At 44.7% G+C, this 19811-nt stretch overlaps 1 protein-coding gene across 3 annotated transcripts in view; it reads right to left on the bottom strand.

The window, feature by feature from the left end:
* LOC138582304 (retinol dehydrogenase 7-like) overlaps positions 1-19811 on the bottom strand; it is a 268937-nt gene that overhangs the window by 33662 nt on the left and 215464 nt on the right. For 2 of the 3 annotated variants that reach the window (XM_069653466.1, XM_069653468.1), the window contains 2 exons: positions 7768-8100; positions 6425-6683 (listed from right to left, as the gene is read on the bottom strand). In XM_069653466.1, coding sequence (XP_069509567.1) covers positions 6425-6683; positions 7768-8100 — 592 coding nt within the window. Of the gene's footprint in view, positions 1-6424; positions 6684-7767; positions 8101-15864; positions 16007-19811 lie in introns of all 3 variants that reach the window. The other variant, XM_069653467.1, reaches the window with a different exon arrangement.

The following is a 19811-nucleotide window of genomic DNA, read 5'->3' as shown; positions in this document are numbered from 1 at the left end:
CCCTTGTTTTGTGCGCTGCCCTCTACTACAAAAGTGGAACTTAGAGAGTCACTCTTGGTTTTTGCCACATATCAGAGATATTCCAGGCCAGAGCACATGGAGGGTAGCCAATACGTTGGCTTCCCCCGACAACTTCTTCTGCAGTAACAGTGTCACTGAAAAAGTAGAATCAATGAAGGTAACAAATATGCGATATAGTGACCATTTAATCATCAAGTTGCAAATCAGAATGCCTGAGGAAGAGATGAGAACGTCAGGCATATGGGGGATAGACGTTAATCATGCTGGTAACCGGATCAACTGGTTCGAGAAGAACGTAGATAAGGCATGTCATTTAGTGGGTACTTTGATACCTTCGGAACTTAGGGAACTGGCCCTGGTAAATGCAAACACATTTGAAGAGTGCCTAAAACAACTGGCCTCTAATGCTGGGAAAGTGGTCTCAAAGGGATTGGCCATTACGACCAGACATCATCAAAACCCCTTTGATAAAGCAATTTTAGACGCAAAACAGGAAATGCGCAAGAAAATCAGGTGGGCCAAAGTGGCTGGGGTCCCCGCAGATGAGACCCATGCAAACATAAAAAAAATTAAGGCAGAATATGGGGCTTGGCTTAAGAGATGGAGATATTCCGCCAACAACATAAGGTGGCAACAGATGCTTGAAACATTACAAAATATTTCCACTCGTACTATATGGCAAATCCTCTCTCTGGCCAAAGGGGACAGTCACAAGAACATTGTGAACCCCATCAGTGAGGAAAAGTGGTGAGGCCGTGTAGGTGCTAAATTCAAGGACCCCTGCCTACAAAATCCTGAGAAGAGTAGGAATGACTCATGGCATTTATCAATAGGCTGGGAAGAAATATATGCAGCCATTCGCGGGTTGAAAAGCTCCCGTACCCGGGGTCTAATGGGTTATCAAATGCAGTACTAAAAAGAGACCCAGGCAAGTGGGCCCCAATATTGAAAGCCCTTTTTGATAGTGTCTGTGATGATAGGGAAATCCCAGTATCATGGCAGCAAGCAATACTGCTGTCAGTGCACATAAAGGGAGGCAGAGAACTCCCGAAAGTACATTATTTGGCTCTATTGTGCTGGCAGCATTGGAAAATTGGGTTACTACCTTTAACGTATTGCACCCAATGCAGACTGGTTTCAGGCCAGGGTCGGCCACCACCCATAACATCAGGCTGCTAGACAAATTGATTCAGGAGACCAGCAGGCGAGGTAACCCAGAGCTGTATTTGATTTTTGTAGATTTCTCAGCAGCTTTTGATTCTGTGAATAGAGCAACCCTCTGGCAGAGGCTGCAAGGCTGTCCGGAATGGCTTGCAACAATCATCATGATGTTGCATACTAACCCAAGTATTCAGGTGATCTTTTGGCACTCCTGCTGAAAACCGTAGGCTTCCCTGTCAAGCTTCGTGACACCCCACTGGCAGACATGCTATACGCAGACAATCTTGTATTAATGGACCATACAATCAGTGGGGTCAAAGTTAAGTTTGCCGAATTGATAAGGTATGTGTCAGACAATGATTTGACAATTAACATTCCCAAGACAAAGGGAATGGTGGTGTCTAGCCGAAAATGTAACCGCACAGCACTAGGGTCACAATTGGGACCCATTGAGTATGTGGAACACTATCCCTATCTGATCTGGGCCTAGAATTTGATAACCGCAGAGATTATCATGACATCAAAGAGGCCAAAAAAAGAAAAGCGTACAGTATGACTGCTGCTATCAGTAAGTTTGCAAAGAGAATGGTAGGTTACTCGATTAAAGGCATTATTATGCTTTACAAGCAGAGCTTCTACCCAGCCATACTGTACAGATTAGAAGCCCTAGCCTTGAAAGACCGGAAATGGCTTGACATACTTGAAAGGGCACTTTTGGCAAAAGATGCTAAATCTTCTGCCCTCCACCCCCATGGAACTCTTAGCCTTGAGATGGTTCTTGTCTCACTTAGTAGCCAGGTGCTGATGCAAAGAGGAACCTTGTATATCAAATCCAAAGCCAGTCCACTCTGCCCTATGCTTAAGATACTAGGGGCCTTGCAGGAGCCTCCCCATGTAGCAAAAGGAAAAGTACTGTTTGCAATATAAATGAGGTTTGCTTTGCACTGATAAATTGGCAGCCTGATTTTGCAAAGGGCACGGGATTCTCGATGTTAAAATACATCTTGAAAAAGAAAATTGAACAATTTAATTGGATACACAATTACGACCACCTAAGCACCCCCCCCCCCGAACAGCTACAAACATGTAACTAAAGTCACTTATGACTACCTTAAACCAAAGGTGTACGCACTACAGATCCCGAGCCTGGCCATTCGCAACCTAATCTTACGATTAAGAATGAACCAACTAACCTTGCGGACGGTGCAGGGGGCCTACTTAAGACTACTTTGTACCTAGCGTTTCTGTCGCCTGTGCAAAAATCAGGATACACTGCAAAACGGCTAGACACGTTCTTACGGAATGCTGTAGGATTGGCCCTGTTTACATAAGTTTATTGGGCCAGTTAGCCATTATCACTCGATTAAGTCTGATGAATTCTGGAACTACTGTACTAATTCTAACTTGGTTACCTTGCACATTGCACCTTATAATATATTGCATTGTGTCAATGTTTTACTAAAGAATGAACCAATTAATTAATGGTCCTTTTAAGTTTTTAGTGTTAAGACATGCAACATTTTTTAATCAAATTTTTATGATTCCATTTTATGATGGAACATGGAGATTGTATTAGTACCACCGGAAATGTTGCGGTTTAAATGCATGTATGTATGATAGCAAAAACTGTATGTAAAAGTTTGTATGAACTAATAGAAATAAGTAAGTAAAAAAAAACTATCTTATGTCCATTTGCAAGAGACTACCACTTCACCTCTCCAAGAACCAAATGGATATAAGATATTGATCTCATTTAGGAAATCACTCCAAGAAAGACCCAATGGGACACTAATTGTCTATACTCAAGGACAACTTTATTATCAAACCTAGGTGCACCAACTACCTATAGATAAGGACAACCTACTCATTTAATAGAGGAAGACCAACCCTCAACTGGGCAATTACAAGCAACAATTTTGAGCAAAGTAAAACTATACTTAATTATGATTATGGTTTACTCGATAAACCGACATTAAACAATAAAATCATTTTTCACTATCAATTGTTGTAAGTAGTAAATTTGTCAACAACAGCCACACAACCCACGTCAAGACTTACATGTGCTGGCGCAGGACTTGAGCCTTATTTCTCCATTTTCAGTTGAAAAAGATATGCTTCCAGGGGCCAGCAGAATGTTGGGAATGTGTCCCAAGTGATAAAGACAGGAAGATTATTTGAGTGTGCAGGAACCAGAACCAAGAAAGAAAAACTTCCAAAGCAAGTGTGATGGAAATCACCAAAGTCTACAGAAGTTGGTCAACGGAGCATAGAGTACGAGTTCCGACAAGGACATAGGGAACATGCTTGGACCTGTTGCATATGGAGTACAGTAAATAAGCCATATAACTTCGAAACTGGCTCACTCTGCGAAGCCAGTGGAGTTAAGCTAATAATGGTCCAGATGGCATATAACGAAGGACGGCCCATTTTGTATCATCTGTAATCAACAGATCAAACATTCCGGTAACCCCAAATAGAAAGGGTCCTTTAGCTGCAGCAATGAAGTTTCAAGGGTGTGAAAAAACTAGAAATGCCAAATGGCATGAGTTGGCCTAAATGGTCCTGTCTGTTTAGGGCCCTTATCCTAGGAGACTAAGGCAGAGGCTGCCTGTCGTATCTGGACCAGTGTCGGCTGTGTCACCTCCGTCTTATTGTTAAATTGCTCAAGCCTTGGATGGGAACAAGTCCTGTAGTCTTTGAAAGCTACGCCCTAGAAGGGTATACTTTGGTTGTTCTAAGCACTTCTTACTGCACCATTTCAAAACAGACAGGGCTCAAGTCGAGGGTACACGCAGGTGGAGGAGTCCACCCACTTTTTTCAGAGGGTGGACTCAGTGCTCCCAGCTAAAATTAGAAACAATGAATGTCCTCTTTGAATTTATGCATTAAAGCCAACCACAGGGATCAATCCACAGTCATCAGGTTTGTAGCCCGGACACCTCACCACTGCACTATATGACCTGATGAAAAATAACAAACAACTAAAGGTAAAATGTCCCATTTCGGTACCGCTGGTCCGCGGGAAAACATGCACACCTTTGTAACATTTTCAAAAACACTATTGGAAGAAAATATCCTCTCTTGGTTTTGTGTGTGTGTGTTGATTTTATGAACGGCAAATGCCATCCGTCCTGTGCAATTTGGGTGGCTATGCAAAGCCAATTTAATGAAATGTGCATATTTCACCATAATATGCTAATTCCTGGCGAAGTCACATCCCAGTGCGTTTGTTGATGAAATCCCCCCCCCCCCCGACTTGACCCCTGAAAACAGATGGTTGGTGTCATCCACTCCACAAGTGAAAGGAAAAAGAAAAATGAAAATGGAGAGTGTGGTGCAGGGGGTGCCCCAAAAAAACTCAAGAATGGGAATCTTGCTGCACACTGAATGCCTTGTCCGTATGAGCCTTTCTTACAACAAGCCTCATCCATCTTCACATGAGGGCCTTATACTAGAATCTAGGCTGCTCTATGCAATCACACATGAGTTTTGCAGGCAGCCTTCCTTTTGCAGTAAACAGCCGGCCATGGTAAAACGGTGTACCCTTTTCATGAAAGAGTTTACAGGGTTTAATAGACTTAAGCAGTAATTTAGCACCAGTTACAGCTGGCCAAGTCCATGGCTGGGCTGAGAGCCAATAGCACCCCTACAATAGGTTGTCACACTTTTCGACAGAACCTGACCACAGACTCACCCTGATGGCCCCTCAGACTGACACAGAGGCTGCGACTTACAGTACTGTGCTACTTTTAAATGACACCAGTCCACATACTGGCTAATCACACCCTGTGCGGACCTCAGTTGCTCTCGAGCTAGGTCTGCGCTTTAAACAATACAATAAAATAAATATGATCTGCATGTGAGCGGAAAAGGAAGTCATGTGTCTTAGACAGCAACTTATGATCTTAGAGTCTATCATAACCTTATCTGATACTGGGAATTGCATATATTCCAAAGTTGTCCAGTTCAGAGAGAGCGCAGGAATGGAAAAGGCGAAGTAGAGACCCAGGGGTGTAAAAGGAGGACTAGCGGATGAGATTGAGCTGATGAATTGACAAGTAGGGCGGAGGAGAAAGAAGTTATATATTAGAAGAGGAGAGAGATGAAAGGGGAATGCAGGAATGGAGAACATTCCGGAAGTAATAATCACACATGTTCTTCAGCAAGGCATTCGGCGGGCCACAGAGCCAAACCCAGACACACATTTCCCCTGCAGAATTCTCTGGAAAAGTTAAGCTACCGCAATACGCACCTGGAGTGTAATGTCAGAAGAAGAGATGCTTGTGCAAATATTAAATAGTGCCTCACTTTTTGTCCTCCAAACTGATTCATTTAGGAGGTTAAACTCGAAAGAAGACTCTTCAAACGGATAGCTTGGGTCAGGGGCAGGATTACATGAATAATATATGAAGTGGTGTTCTGCTGAACACCTAGGAGTGGTGTGTTCCCCTTGTCACTTGCCTTCTTTTGTGCTCTTTTTTAATTGGGTGGTTGCTGGGAATTTCCTCATTGGATCCTGCGGGGTGGCGGAGCTGGCAGGTTTATTGATGGGGGTTGATGATTCTGCATACATGTGCGGATCCCTCATCCACATCACCTCAGGCTCCGCCTCCTGGCCCTCTAGGCTGTGAGGAACATCATTCTCACACTTTCTCCTCAGAACTGATTGTGGCCAGGGTCAGGGCAATGGCAGCAGCCATCAGGCCACTGCCCTACCGTGAAACCTCCCTTATGGCCAGTCCCCCACTGGCCAACTTTCTTTGTTGCTATACATATTCTTTAACAAAATGGACTATTTCGGTGTGTGTATCTCTGCCAGTGTTATGCTGCACCTTACAACTTCTGGCATTCTTGGAAGATGCCCTGAATGTTCAGCCTCTTAGTATTGAACAGTGGTGCTTCGAGTCCTTCGTTTGGCATAATATTTATCACAAAGATGCTGGTCGTCGTGGGGTAAAGGCCTTCCAGTTTCGACTGGTAGAGGCCTGTTTTTGTTTCACGGGTACTGGAGATTTTCTTTCTAAATGCAGAACATTCTCATTGTGACTTTCTCTACTATTTACTCTCTCTACGACATTTATATCCTGGACATAATTTTCATAAATCAATTATACGATTTTGCAAAAATATGGTGATTTCCACTTTGGGAGCATGATGCTGTGCCCTATTGGTTTCCATCCTACAAGAAAAATCAAATGTTACGCCTGTTCATGCTGATCACTCTGGCGGCTTTGCTGCTCACCTCAAACTGTCCGAGAACGCCTCCACTCCGTATTTGGAAGGGCAGTACCCTCCACCGGTGAGGGCGATCCTTCCAAGGCCGCTGCTCACATTGACGATCCTGCCCTGGGCATGCCGCACCAGGGGCAGCAGGTTCACGGTCACATCGATTGTGCCCAGCAGGTTCACGTTGATCACCTGTGCAAAGTCGTCTTTCGTCAGCCACTCAGTTGGGGCCATGGGGAAGCCCACCCCGGCATTGTTTACCAGGCCCCAGAGCCCTGGTGGGAGAGAATAAAAAAAGTCAGATGGGAGGCCTCCCGAGACAGGCACACAAGGACAAGACTGAGATCTTGGCAAGTGGGGCAAGGGAGAGGGTGGCATCCCCCAGGCTGATGGAACGGAAAAGCTGATAGGGCTAGGATAGAGACCGTCTGTGCCCCTGCTCTACCAGCTTTCCAGAGGCATTGGCCTGTTGGGATGCTTCCTTATCTCCACATTGCCTGGTCTACCTCTGCTCAAATCTGTGACATTTTCTCAATCAGATGGCGGCTTCTGCCCAGTTCCTAGTGACCTGGTCTGCAGATCACAAAACACATCAAAACACATTGCAACTGCCTACTTTGCCCGTGTTGTGTCATCTGGAGCTTCCTCCTACAGAAAGAGTTGGAGGCACCGCTGAGAGTCCCTGATACTGGGGTGTTGTGGATCCCCTGGATATTGTAGATCGGGGCCCACGTGGCTCCGTCCATGGAGGAAATGCACAACCTTCTTCTACCCAGTGATGTCCGTTATGGGCCAAACCACTCATCCATGTGAAGAAGAATTTATTTACGCGATGCCACTACGCCTGCATTTATTTTCTGCCCAGATGGATTTAACAGTGCCTGACTGGTAGGCAAGTATTTATGATGTAACACATGCCATGATCATGATGTTCTGACAGTGAAGAAATGTTATAAGACTCCACTGAAGATTAAAGGCCTGCCACAGATAATATCACCATTCCTCCCTCTGCACCTTCTACGAGACCTTCAGCTGCAGCCGAACACTGTTGTAACTTCAACCACACCTACTGCTTGACCACCCCATGGCACCACCTGCAACTATTTCTGATACCAGCAAAGCATTCTTGCCATCCTCAGCTCACATTTATTTCATGCCCTAAATGTTACGTTTTAACATTTCCCAATTCCTACAAAGGTAGACACATGCTGGGCACTGGATCATCAGTCCAGGTGTCCAAAATGTGGGTTTTTGCTCTTTGAGATTATGGTATGATTTGCTCCTCAAAATCAGAGATTAGTTAGCATTACAAGGGCTTATCAAAATGTAAAAATTAAAATAAGAATGAAAATGTCTCGCCTTTGTCTGCCAATTGTTGCTTCGTCCACTGTGCCATGGCTGCAACCCTATCACTATTAGTGATGTCCACAATGAACGTTTGCAACCTTACGGAAGTTTCTTCTTTAAGCCTCTCTGCCCCTTTCTGCGTTAGACACGCTGCCAGCACGCGCATCCCGCGCTGGTCCAGATGCCGGGCCAACAGGTTCCCAAAGCCAGAGTCGCAGCCAGTGATCAGCACATACTTATCATGGAGGTTTGGAACAGTCTGACACTCCCGGTACCAGCGGAAGAGAAGGTACAGGCCCAGTAAAGCTGCAAGGTACAGCCACATGGTGGGATCCAGGTCTTTAACTGTATTGGAAACAAACAACAACAAAGCCATTAGGTTTCAGCATGAGTTTCTTATAAATGTTTTCGTGGGGACTATGATTCAATTTAGACCTCTTTCGGACAAGTCTGTTTAATGGTTGTCCACGGTTTACTGATGGTTCACATGTTAGCAATGGAAACCGTGCCCACATTTGTACAACAAAATATGGCCATCATTGTATCAACGCGTATGCCCATTAATGTGTCAGAAAATAATCCCTGATGTGCCCAAGAATAATCCCAGTTTTAGGAGAAGATAAGGCCAACGGCTCCATAGAGCAAGTCTTGGGTAGCTTTGGGAGAAAGCCATGCGCAGCCAGGGGCTGAAAGTAAGCAGTGCTCTGCAATGTAATGAACATGACCCACTCCTGAATGGGCCGAGTTGGCCTCCTCCATATTGCTGGCAAATCCATGACAGAAGTAAAATAGTTTACAGCCGAGATAGACTCACACAAACATGTAAGGCTGCTGAAAACTTTGATTATGGTTGGGAAAGCTTAGAATGTCCCCATGTCCTGGACTTTCATTTCTCCATCTATTGCATTCTGAAGAAAAGCCCTAGGAACAGGTCAAAGGGTAAAGCCAAAACCCTGCCCGCCCCCGATATTTAGGATGAACAGAAACCCAAAGTGACGCAGAGGGACCCGGGCCAAGCCACCATCAGGTGGACCCTACACAGCCAGACGAGGGAGGGAAAACTGAAAGAAATGGACCAAAGAATGGACTGAGGAGGCTCACCCATAACTAAAGAGAAAACCCCAGACTAATATGTAATCCGTAAAGATGGTGATGATCATTTGGCCCAGCTTACCATCTAACTTTCAATTGCTCTTGATGGTCACTGAAATAGATACGTCAGGGGATATAGCCCAAGATTCCGTCCAAGATGTCTGTCCTAGAACTGAGAGCCAGGCAGATACTGGGGGCATTGGAAGCCCCCGCCAGTGATTCTTTGTGCCTGATGTCTATGGTTCCATTGCTCTGAGGATATAATGGAGGTTAGCAAATGCCCTTTAGAGCCAGTGTTGGACAGATCAATTCTACAGGCCCTGTAATGCTTGATCGATGGTTATATGAAGAAAACTGTCTTAGTCAGAAAGTGAGAGATATTGAACTCAAAACCGTTTCAGGCTTAGACTTAAGTTAGAGTATGAGCTGGCAGGGGTCAGGGAGTCTAGTCAGAAATCCGAGCCCGACCTGAGCATGCAATGCCTCAAATTGCCCCTGGACCAGCGCTGGACCTGGCTAGTGGAGGTAGGAGGGGTAGGTTTTACCCCGTTCCAGCCATAATCCCAGTCATTACAGACCCCATGGGACAGAGAGGCAACATCCAAAAAGGGTTAAACTACTCAACCAATAACACTGAGAATCTCTCCCATGTGATCAGATATGATCCTTCAACTGCTCCAGTTCCTGTCATGGACTACCAATTAAGAGAAGGGAAATCTCGGCCCAATGTTAATAATGTGGCAAACAACAAGTGTGTAGACACTGGCCAATGGCGGATCACATTATCCCCCTACAGAAGGATAAGTGGTGGCATTGCATGACTACTCTAGAAGAAGAAACTACAGACCTCAAGAAGCTGGCACAGACACAAACAGAAGAATACCGGCTGGACAGACAATGCTTGAGTAAATCCCTGGGGATAATTTTCAATATTACTTGGATGGTGGAGTGTAAGCACAAAGACAATACCAGTGAAACCCCTCATGTATACCAGGGTGTTTTTAAGGACAGTGGCAGGAATAGTAGAAGTAATCAGGTCCTGGACCAGGCACCCACCCCCATAGACAGAATAGCGGGAATCTGCATTAACAATAACAAGAACGAATGGATATACCGTGGAAATAACCTGCATTGAATTTAACCAACAAATGGGAACCACAAGAACAGAGCTAGGCATGAACACAATGGACGAATGGCTGCAAATAAGGGTTTGGTGGAAGTGGCCAGTAAATCACCCTTGATAAGCAAGTCAAGGCTTGCGGATGCCAGCATTAGTGCTGGCTTTAAAACTGGGTCAACGGCTGCAGGCAATGCTTGAATAGAAAACGAGGGAAGCCCGGGGACGAGTGATGAGGAAAAGGTTCCCCTGAAGGACTGGAGAACCTTAACCAAATGTGTACCTTCAAAGGGAGAACCCATGGCAATAAGAATGCCTATAAACGTACATTAATATCTGCCATTCAAGAAACTTTCGGATTAATGGAGGTCTATTTTAAATGTTTTAGTGCAATCTGGATATTGTCACACTGTATGCACTGTGGAGGCTGTAATGTACATTCCGTCCTTGCCTAATGCATTGTAGAGAGAGCTTAGCATGTAAAGAGATAGAAATCTTCTTAGATGTAAAATCCAAACTTTGTCATCTACATGATTCTTGGCATGAACATATTACCCAGCAATGTCCGTATTGATTCCTGTTGACGCACAGCCTGATGCTGCTATTACACTTATAAACCAAACTTCAACCATTTTGGACCTCTCGGAAGTAGAACTAGAACAAGCTTGTGCTCCAAGTATTCATCGCTATGGAGATCCTGGCCTGCTGGCCTAAAGATATTTGTGTTCCATTCTGCGCATATCTGGCTCATGGGGATAGTCAACCTGATGAGTAGTGGGAAGTGCGTATGGTGAACATCGGAGAAGGCCTTATCTCACGTGCGGTGTAATGCAAGACTGGTCTGTGATACTGGTCAATGTACTGACCCCACTCATGTCATGTTGCTGCTCGTATGTAGTGGTGTTTGAAAATGCCACGCTGTCTGTCTGTGTTTTGCTGACAATAACGTTTAGAAAAAAAAGAACGAGTTTGTGTACAAATAAAGGTCAAATTAAAATCTCCCTCTCGTAACAAGCTGGAGAAAGAGCATATGATTGGATTCATTTGTATAAACCAACTGATCTTTAGTTTGGTAGAGATAGAGACCCAGGAGGAAGTAAAGCCACAGACTGATGTAAATGTCGTGAATCTACTCTCCTGGAATATGGCGGGAATCGGAAAATAGACTCTACAGTGAGGACTGACTGGTTTATTTAAGATCTTTTAATAATGGTGAGTCTTGTTGACTTTGATTGAGGATTCAGCAAGGTTCCATATAGATAGATTGATTGCCAACTGTAAGTCAATGGTTGTATTTATTGTCCAATCAGTGTTTCAAAACTGATGGTGGTGAATATATATAACCCACCCAAAGCAGGCCCCAAAATGTTAACATTTTGAAGAATATTATTTCTGATTTTACCTCTGGAGGGATTGTATAATATGTTGTTGGTGGGAGATTTAAATCTTAAATCAATATTTGAGGGGCCCAACATATCTAGTTTAAGGTCTTTGGAAGAGCAATACGACATACCCCCAAGAAATATCATGTTTACAAACCCCACCAAGGAGGAAGATTGTTAGATAATATAATGAAAGAACTTGCCATGGTAGAACTGAATTATAGGTGTACAGTGGATATACCAATGAGTCACACATTCAGGAGCTGTGACTATGCTTCTACTAACGAATCAAAGATTGATAGGGTCTAGAAAGCATATCAGCAGGTCTGGTAGATGCAATGTTTGGTTTGCTTTTGTCTGAAAATATCGAACAACCCAATGGTGTCAATACAAAACTCTCAAAATCATTATTGTTAGTACTATCAAAGTTCCCTGTAGCACTATCATTCCATCTTCCAAAAAATAATGCCCTAAGACAGGAATAACAGGCAGTAGTCAGAGGGAGAGGATGTATATACCAACCTAGCCCTCTCTCCCCATGCTGTGGTAGATGTGAGGAAACCCAGCAGTTTGTTTTGTTCAGGATGGCATGTGTGACGTTCGTTATCAGCAAGAGGGTGTTGTTGTCATAACCCCCTCTATGTTTAACGTCCCAAGAACGGAGAGTATGAGAAAGGACGTGTGGGTTACCATTGTGGTTATGCTCATAGTTGGTAACCTAGTATCAAGCGGATGTAAGTGCTCCAAATACCATAACAGGATTATCAGAGCTATTGCAACACATGCAAATACTGTGATCAATATACATTTGGCCTTCAAGGACCATCGTTTCATTTGCTTCATCAAACTGGTCATCAGCATTGTCTGTACAGGTGGCTCCAAACTGAGGCATAGTTCTCTAAAAGTTTCTCAGCGTCCGTTTTTAGCGCTTCGCTGTCAAACTCTTACAGTTCCTTCATAGGCAGCACCTGATCGCACTGTTAGTCTTGTCTGTAGGCAGCTTGTCTGTCCTTGCCAACCCCTTGCCCTCTTTCGAACTTCCAGCAGAGGGTTGATGAGGGGGCTGGCGTGATTCAGGTATCCTTCAATTCGTTGGTTCAAACAGAACGCAAGTAGATCACAGAGGTGTCAGAACAATGACCTTGCTTGTCCCCACAAGGACCAAAGACCGTACACCTTCAAGCGCCGGGAAAGCATGTGTCAGTGCCTCCTTCTGGCTCATATGCTCCCTTTCCCTAGCCACTGGGCCAAAGGTAAAGGCTACTGCAAATTTGTAGCGTTCTTGTCACGTGGTCGCAGATTGTACCTGGTTGCACCAGGCAGGGAGTGATCAGAAAACAAAATGCTGTTGTCTCCAGGAACATGTGCCGATGCAGCGACAGCGTTGGTGGAGGATGTTGCAGACAATAAGGAAGGCAGCAAAGATGGCGCTGCAAGCTCCCAGGCCCTTCAGGCTCAGGAAGTAGATTGAACTCAGGCTTGGCATTCTGTGAGTCGATCAGTGCTGATGCATTCTGGGAGATGGAGTCATCAATGTCTTTGTCGTCCCACTTGTCGTAGGGCAGAGGAAGCGGGATCCGCTTAAAGTGTGTGGCATGGATCCAGTGCTTTTGGCCTTCAACATGTACTGCAGTCTGCGTGGCCAGGAGGACCTGGAAGGGACCCTTCCACCGAGGTTCAAGGCAGTTTTTTTGATCAAAGTTCTTTGTGAGGACCCAGTGCCCTGACCGCAGACGATGACCTGGCCCTTCGTATTTGGCAGGAAGAGCCTCTCGCACCTGCTGATTAATCAAATGCAAGTTTTGAGTCAACTGATAACATTAATCGGCCAACAAAGGGTATTCTATATCACTCAACTTCTTGGACCTAGGTACATTCCATACGTTCGCTGGCCTCCCCATGATGATCTCATATGGGGAGAGACCTGTTCTTGATTGTGCGGTTGTGCGCATTGAGAGTAAGGCTAAGGGCAACGGATCTGGCCATTTCAATTTGCTTTGGGCGCAAATTTTTGCAACTTTGTTCTTCAGAATACCGTTGTGACGTTCTGGCACTCTAAGCATGCCTCGCTGAGTGAAAACGTTTGTCAATTTACAGGCCTGTGCATATTTGCAGTATTACTGCTGCAACAAAATGCGGCTCATTGTCGGACCAAATTACTCTTGGCAACCCAAACCTGGGGAAGTACTCCTTCAGCATGGATTTGGCTGTAGACATAGCTGTACAATCTTTCAGTGGGTAGGCCTCAACCCATTTACTAAAAGCACAAATTACCACCAGGACATATTTGTAGTTCTGGCAACGCTCCATCTCCATGAAGTCAAAGTGTATCACTTCAAATGGCATGGAGGGAGGGCCAAAACTACCGTTTGGTGTCAGTGTTCCCGTTCCAGTGTTATGTTGCAGACATACCATACAGTTTTGGACAAGTCGTTCAGCAACCTTTGGGATGTTCTCATTATACCCGACCGGGTCTAAAAGCTGACAGATCTTTTTCGCACATATATGTGTCGGACCATGTGCATGGTGACTATGGCGGTAACATATGCATTGGGTAACATCCACCATTGTTTGGTATGCTCAACCCAACAACCCTCATTGTCTAGTTCCGCGGGACCCTCTGACCATTGTTTGATTTCTTCGGGAGTAGCTTCTGTCTGAATTTCCTTTATGCTACCAATCCCTTCCTCCATTACGCAAGTATCAGTGACCCATTTTGCTGAATCTAAAATGTACATTTTGGAGTGCAGGTCATTTGCAGTTTGCTTGGCAATTCTGTCGGCAAAAGCATTTCCTTTTCCCACGTCATCTGTCACTTTTTGATGTGCGGCGCATTTCATTATTGCTAGTTTGGTTGGGAGTGTGAGTTCCGACAACAACTGCACTATCAAAGGGCCATGCTGGTTCTTCGTGCCATGCAATGTTAAGAAACCCCTCTCAGCCCACAGACATCCAAATGTATGAACTACCCCAAATGCATATTGGCTATCAGTAAATATGTTTACAATAAGACCTTCAGATATTTCACAGGCTCTAGTCAAGGCGATTATTTCTGCGGCTTGGGCCGAGTTCTGTGGGATTCGTTTACTTTCTACAACAGTAGTCAAAGTGGTAATAGCATAGGCAGCAGTGGATGTGCTGTTCAGTAATTTGAAACATGAGCCATCACAAAATAGCTCCACATCTGGTTCTCTCAAGGGTGTGTCAGTGAGGTCAACCCTTCCCTTAGTATCTTGTTCAGTTACCAAAAGGCAATCATGTGATACAATGTCACAGTTTTCTGTCTGCTGTGCAGAAGGTAGCAATTCAGCCAGATTCAAGGCACAACATCTCTTAATTTGGATATGCTGAGCAAAGAGAATCAGCTTGTATCTTGTTAGCCGAGCCGACAAGAGATGTTGTGTCTGCATTCTATTCAGCAGAACGTCTACTGAGTGAGGTACCATGACGGTTAAAGAGTGACCCAGAACCATCCCCTCACATTGCTTTACTGACGCAGCTGCTGCAGCTCTTAGACAACGCGGCAAAGCGCATGCAACAGGATCCAGTGTAGAGGAAAAATAACCGCATGGCCTATTCTTCCCCCCATTGTCCTGTGTCAATACAGCAAAGTGCATGCATCTCTTTCATGCACATACAGGACAATTTTTTTTTCATAATTCGGTGTGCCCAAAACTGGAGCTGAACACAATGCAGCTTTGAGCGAATCGAATGCTGTCTGACAGTCCATGTTCCATGGCAAGGATGAAGGAATATCCTTCTTCGTCAATGCTAACATAGGCTTAATCATCAAACTAAATTTCCGGATCCACTGTCTACAACATGAGGCCATGCCAATTAAAGCTCTAACCTCTTTCTGCGTATTTGGGACAAACATATCAGATATGCTCTGAATTCGTTCTGGCGTCAAGCGTCAGACCTCTATCAACAGGAGGTATCCTAAATAGGCCACCGTCTGGCAACAATATTGGAATTTCTTAAGTGATGCTTTATGGCAGTGTTCTGCTAAGTGGGTCAAAAACAATACAGTGCCCTCCTTGCAAGCGTCCTCTGAATCTGCGGCTATCAGCAAGTCATCAATGTACTGTAATAATGTGCATGTGAGGGGTAATTCTAATGTGTCCAACTGTTCTTTCAGCGCCCTGCTGTAGATGCTCTGACTTTCTGTATAGCCTTGTGGTACTCGTGTAAAGGTGAAGGAGCGGTCACCTAATGCAAAAGCAAACAAATATCTGCTATCAGCATGCACTGGAATGCTAAAGAAAGCATTCTTCAAATCAATCACGCTAAAATGAGTGGCGGTAGCCGGGATCATAGTTAGAATTTTAGTAACATCTGGGGCAATTGGAAACTGTGGCGCAACAATCTTGTTAATCGCACGCAAATCAATAATAAAACGTAACAGGATCGCATTATCCCCTTTCTTGTACACCGGAAGGATAGGACTATTACACACACTCTCTTCAATAACTCCTCTATGTACCAAATCAGAGACAATGCTTTTCAAGGCCTGCTCACCTTCAACTGAGATTTTATACTGCGGGATACGTGGCAAGGAAAGACCTGGTTTCAAGGTAATGTTCACTGGCTCTTCTTGCAAGACACCGACATCATTATCATTCACGGTCCATAGACATGCTGGCAATGGCATGGATACAAACTGCGAAACAGGATTTTGTTGCGGTGAGAACAATAAATCACAGCATTCAATTTCTTCAACAAATTTAACCCCAACAAATTCTCGCCAAAATTCTTGGTGAATAGGAAGGGACACGGCTCAGTTAAAGGACCCAATGTAATGGGCACCGGCTTTGAAACCGGGCAGATTACTGGTGTACTTGAGACCCTACAGAAACATTGCTTTGTCCTGACAGTGGTATATCTGAAACCCGCTGATGGTCAATTGAGCATTTCTGCACGCCTGTGTCTACTAAGAAATACATGCACCCTATTCCCAATTCTCATCTCTACTTAGGGCCCTTTTTGATCAATGGGAATAGGTACTGGTTCTGAACCCTGTTTTGGGCTGTTTATGGGAAAAGTACATCATTAGATGTAAAGTCTTCAGTGTAATATGCATTGGAGGGATTATCGAATATGTTCCTGCCACCTGTATTCTGTTGTTGGCTCCCTTGGCCTTCTTGGGGTTGTGTCTGTGGCTGTAATTGTGAATTATTTGCATAATTATTCCTTCCAGGGCCCCCTAGGCCTGGACATCCCCTCGATCACCTAGATAGGATACCATTCATTCTATGTTGGAGAATTGGGCTTTATGCGTACCAATGGCCTTCTTGTCTACAGTATGCACATTGGTTAATGGATGGGGGACCCAATTGGGCCTGGCCCTGTGGTGAGTACTGTCCTCTAAACTGTGTTACACCCTCTAGCTCCCCCTGCCACTTGCTGAAGCAAAACCCTTGTTTTCAATTCACCTTTCTTTTTCTCCATCTTATCCTTCTCTGCATTCACTCTATTTTCGTAATACTGGGCCATGTGCAGAACCTCAGATTGAGACTTTGCTTGCCATGCGCTTTCAGACGTCATAATCAGTGTCTGCATTTCGGGCAACAAACCTCGCACAAACTTGTCGACAAATAATCTCTTACCTGGCTCCGTACTCAGATCCTGTACACTGAAATCTGAAAACACTTCCTCAAACCTATTAAAATATTCTGTAGCACCTTCCGACTTGTTTTGCCTGCAAGCAGTGAGTTTGTCCCAAACAATCCTTTTCTCTGGGACAATCGTTTTCAATTTAGTCACAATGTTCATAGGCAATGTTAAAATAATCTGCGGCGGTCACTCACCAGCCTTCCTATCCCTGTCTGTTTGTGTCATGTTAACCCATGTGTCGCCTAATCCTGGCGCGTCATCCACAGACCTGATATGTTTACATATGTCAGCTGGCAAAATCACAGGAAATAGAAATCAATATCGCCCAAGGTAAACACTGATGAATGCAAAACAGATTCAATTTCCTTATAGAATCCAGAGGGATTCTTTCTAATATCTGGAATCGATTGCTTAAGCGTATTTACTTCTTGCTGGGAAAATGGGACATGGATAAACGGGGAAATGTAATGCGCTTCAATCATGCGTGCATCACCTCCATTTATGGCTGGAATTTCTACCTTCGGAACAAATGTTGGCGGAACCTCTCTCATAGGTAACTGCATAGTAGGCGGGTCAATCATGGGAAGGTCTAAAAATCTTTTAGAAATCGGCATTAAATCAGCCGGACAACATGCGTTACGCTTCATGCAATCATCCTGCAAATACTCAACCATCACCTGCAACACTTTCCTTTGCATTGCAGCTGTGTATTGACAAAATGTATCATGAATTTCAATCAGGGGAATAGTGGCATCTGAAATCCACTTAAGGGCATCTCTCACACAAACACGCATCTCTTCACTAACCGGTTTTGAAGGAGGGAAATACTGCTTCTGAACATAAAATGTCTGCGTTTTATGCTTGTCTACAAGTGATTTGTGTAAACGATCAAGTTCTCTTTTAAACACAAATATTCTATTCAAATAATTTTTCATCTTCGTGCTGTTACTACAAGTCTGGGCAAGGACCACCTGGTCACGCAAGTCTTGCGGCACAACTTCATAAGTTAAATCACTCCATATCTCTACCAAATATGAAGCCATTCTTTCAAGCAGTACCTTTTGGTCGGTGAAATCCCCATGATCGGATAAAGAGGCCAAAGTGGCACATTCATCGCCCCCTTCAACATATGTCTCAGCCCACTGGTGCAATTCCCTTCTCCTTTCTTTGCTAACTGTACTTCGGGTCTCTCTGTAATTATCATAGGCTTCTGACAGTGGAGCAGAACCACTCGGGTGAAAGTCAACATGCAAATCTGCCTCGCTAGGTGGCGGAGAAAATGATGCCGGCGGCGCAGATGGGAGAGAGGGAGTAGCGACTGCAGTAACTGGCACAGGTGCCAACAAAGGAGGGGGCGCAAGCAGAGGAGCAGCCGGTGGCGGTACATAGGGAGGTGGTGCAGTGGAATCATCAATTGGGTCAGACCTTCGCTCATTCAATATCCTATTTATCAATTAATCTGACGCATGCATAACCTGAGAGGGATATATCTTCTGTATCTCTAACTGCAATGCCCTGTCTAAACCCCTGATTTTATCTTCTTGTCTCTGTTGGTCATGCTCTAATGCTTTCTCAGCATTAGTCTTATGTTTGCATGCATGTTTTTCTCTACTTCGCAAGCGTTGTGTTGCTTCCTTCCTCCAGTCCCTGATAGTGTCAAATGCGGAGGGCCTGGCCTTTTTGCATAACAATACAGTTTCTAAATGTGCTATGCGGGCTAGCTCAAAACTGCCGTAATTTGGCCATTGAAGTTCGGGTTCATGCCTAGTTTGTCTGTGCCAAATCGTATTAAAAACTATTGCTCCTAATCCATATTTTACATACATTTCATATGCCTGCGACCCTTCGGGTGGCGCTGGTTGGCCATATTCCAAAGATCGACTTCCGCAATGCAAAAATCTAGCAAAACAGGATGCCAATTTCCCAGGCATAGTTACAACCCATACTCTCTTTACCTGGGCGTTTGCTTCTTGCAAGGCAACTCTCAACAACAAATATCAGGGATATCGGGTATCTGGGCACGACTCACCTGATTTCAACAATAGTCTTGAAAGACGCAGTCATCGTGTCTGGCGTGTCCTGGCCCAAATTGACTCGATTCCGGGACCCTCGCTGCCATGCTCACAAGATGCGGTCTGCCGGCCAGAGAAGGGCTGTGCGCAGATCTGCAGAGGAATCACTTCTCACTTTGCATAGGGGCGCCCCTAAGGCACACACCGATCTCGTTCCGGTCACCTCGTCCTCGCTCGTCTCCGCAATGGGGCATCAGTGGGAGGGTCCCTATTCGGGCACTATCTTGACGTATCAAAGACCGGAATTAAGGCATCCAACCATATACTAATAACACACCAGTCACAAGGATCCAAAGTCAAATATATTTATTCAATATTAGCATTTGATCAAATGGATCTCAGCGTCCCACAATGTAAATGACACCGTGAGGAGAGAGAGACCAAGCACAAGTATAACAGGCACATATATAGCAAACCTTGCAGCACTAGAAGGCATTGCCCAGCCCCCTTTGTCCAGACATCATCAGGCTAGGGTACAAGGGGTTACTGCGTAATTCATTATACCAAAACATTCTACACTCTTACTGCCAGTGTCAAGATAATTTACTATCTGAGAACCGGGTGCATCTGGATGGCAGAAAACATATCATGTTCCCTATAATGAGGTGGCATTCCTTGTCTTGCCATCCAATGTTAACTCTCTGTGCTAAGGTCAGACAGTTCTCAAGCAGAAATGAATAACAACTCCCGCAGGGGAGCACATACAGCCATGTATAATTCTTGATAGCTGCCTGCCATAATGGCCTTACTAGACAGAACAGCACCTGGATTTGCAGATTA

Source organism: Ambystoma mexicanum, chromosome 3q (assembly GCF_040938575.1).
Source record: "Ambystoma mexicanum isolate Mex_15411 chromosome 3q, UKY_AmexF1_1, whole genome shotgun sequence".
NCBI lineage: Eukaryota > Metazoa > Chordata > Amphibia > Caudata > Ambystomatidae > Ambystoma > Ambystoma mexicanum.
This window is presented reverse-complemented; position numbering and strand designations above follow the sequence as displayed.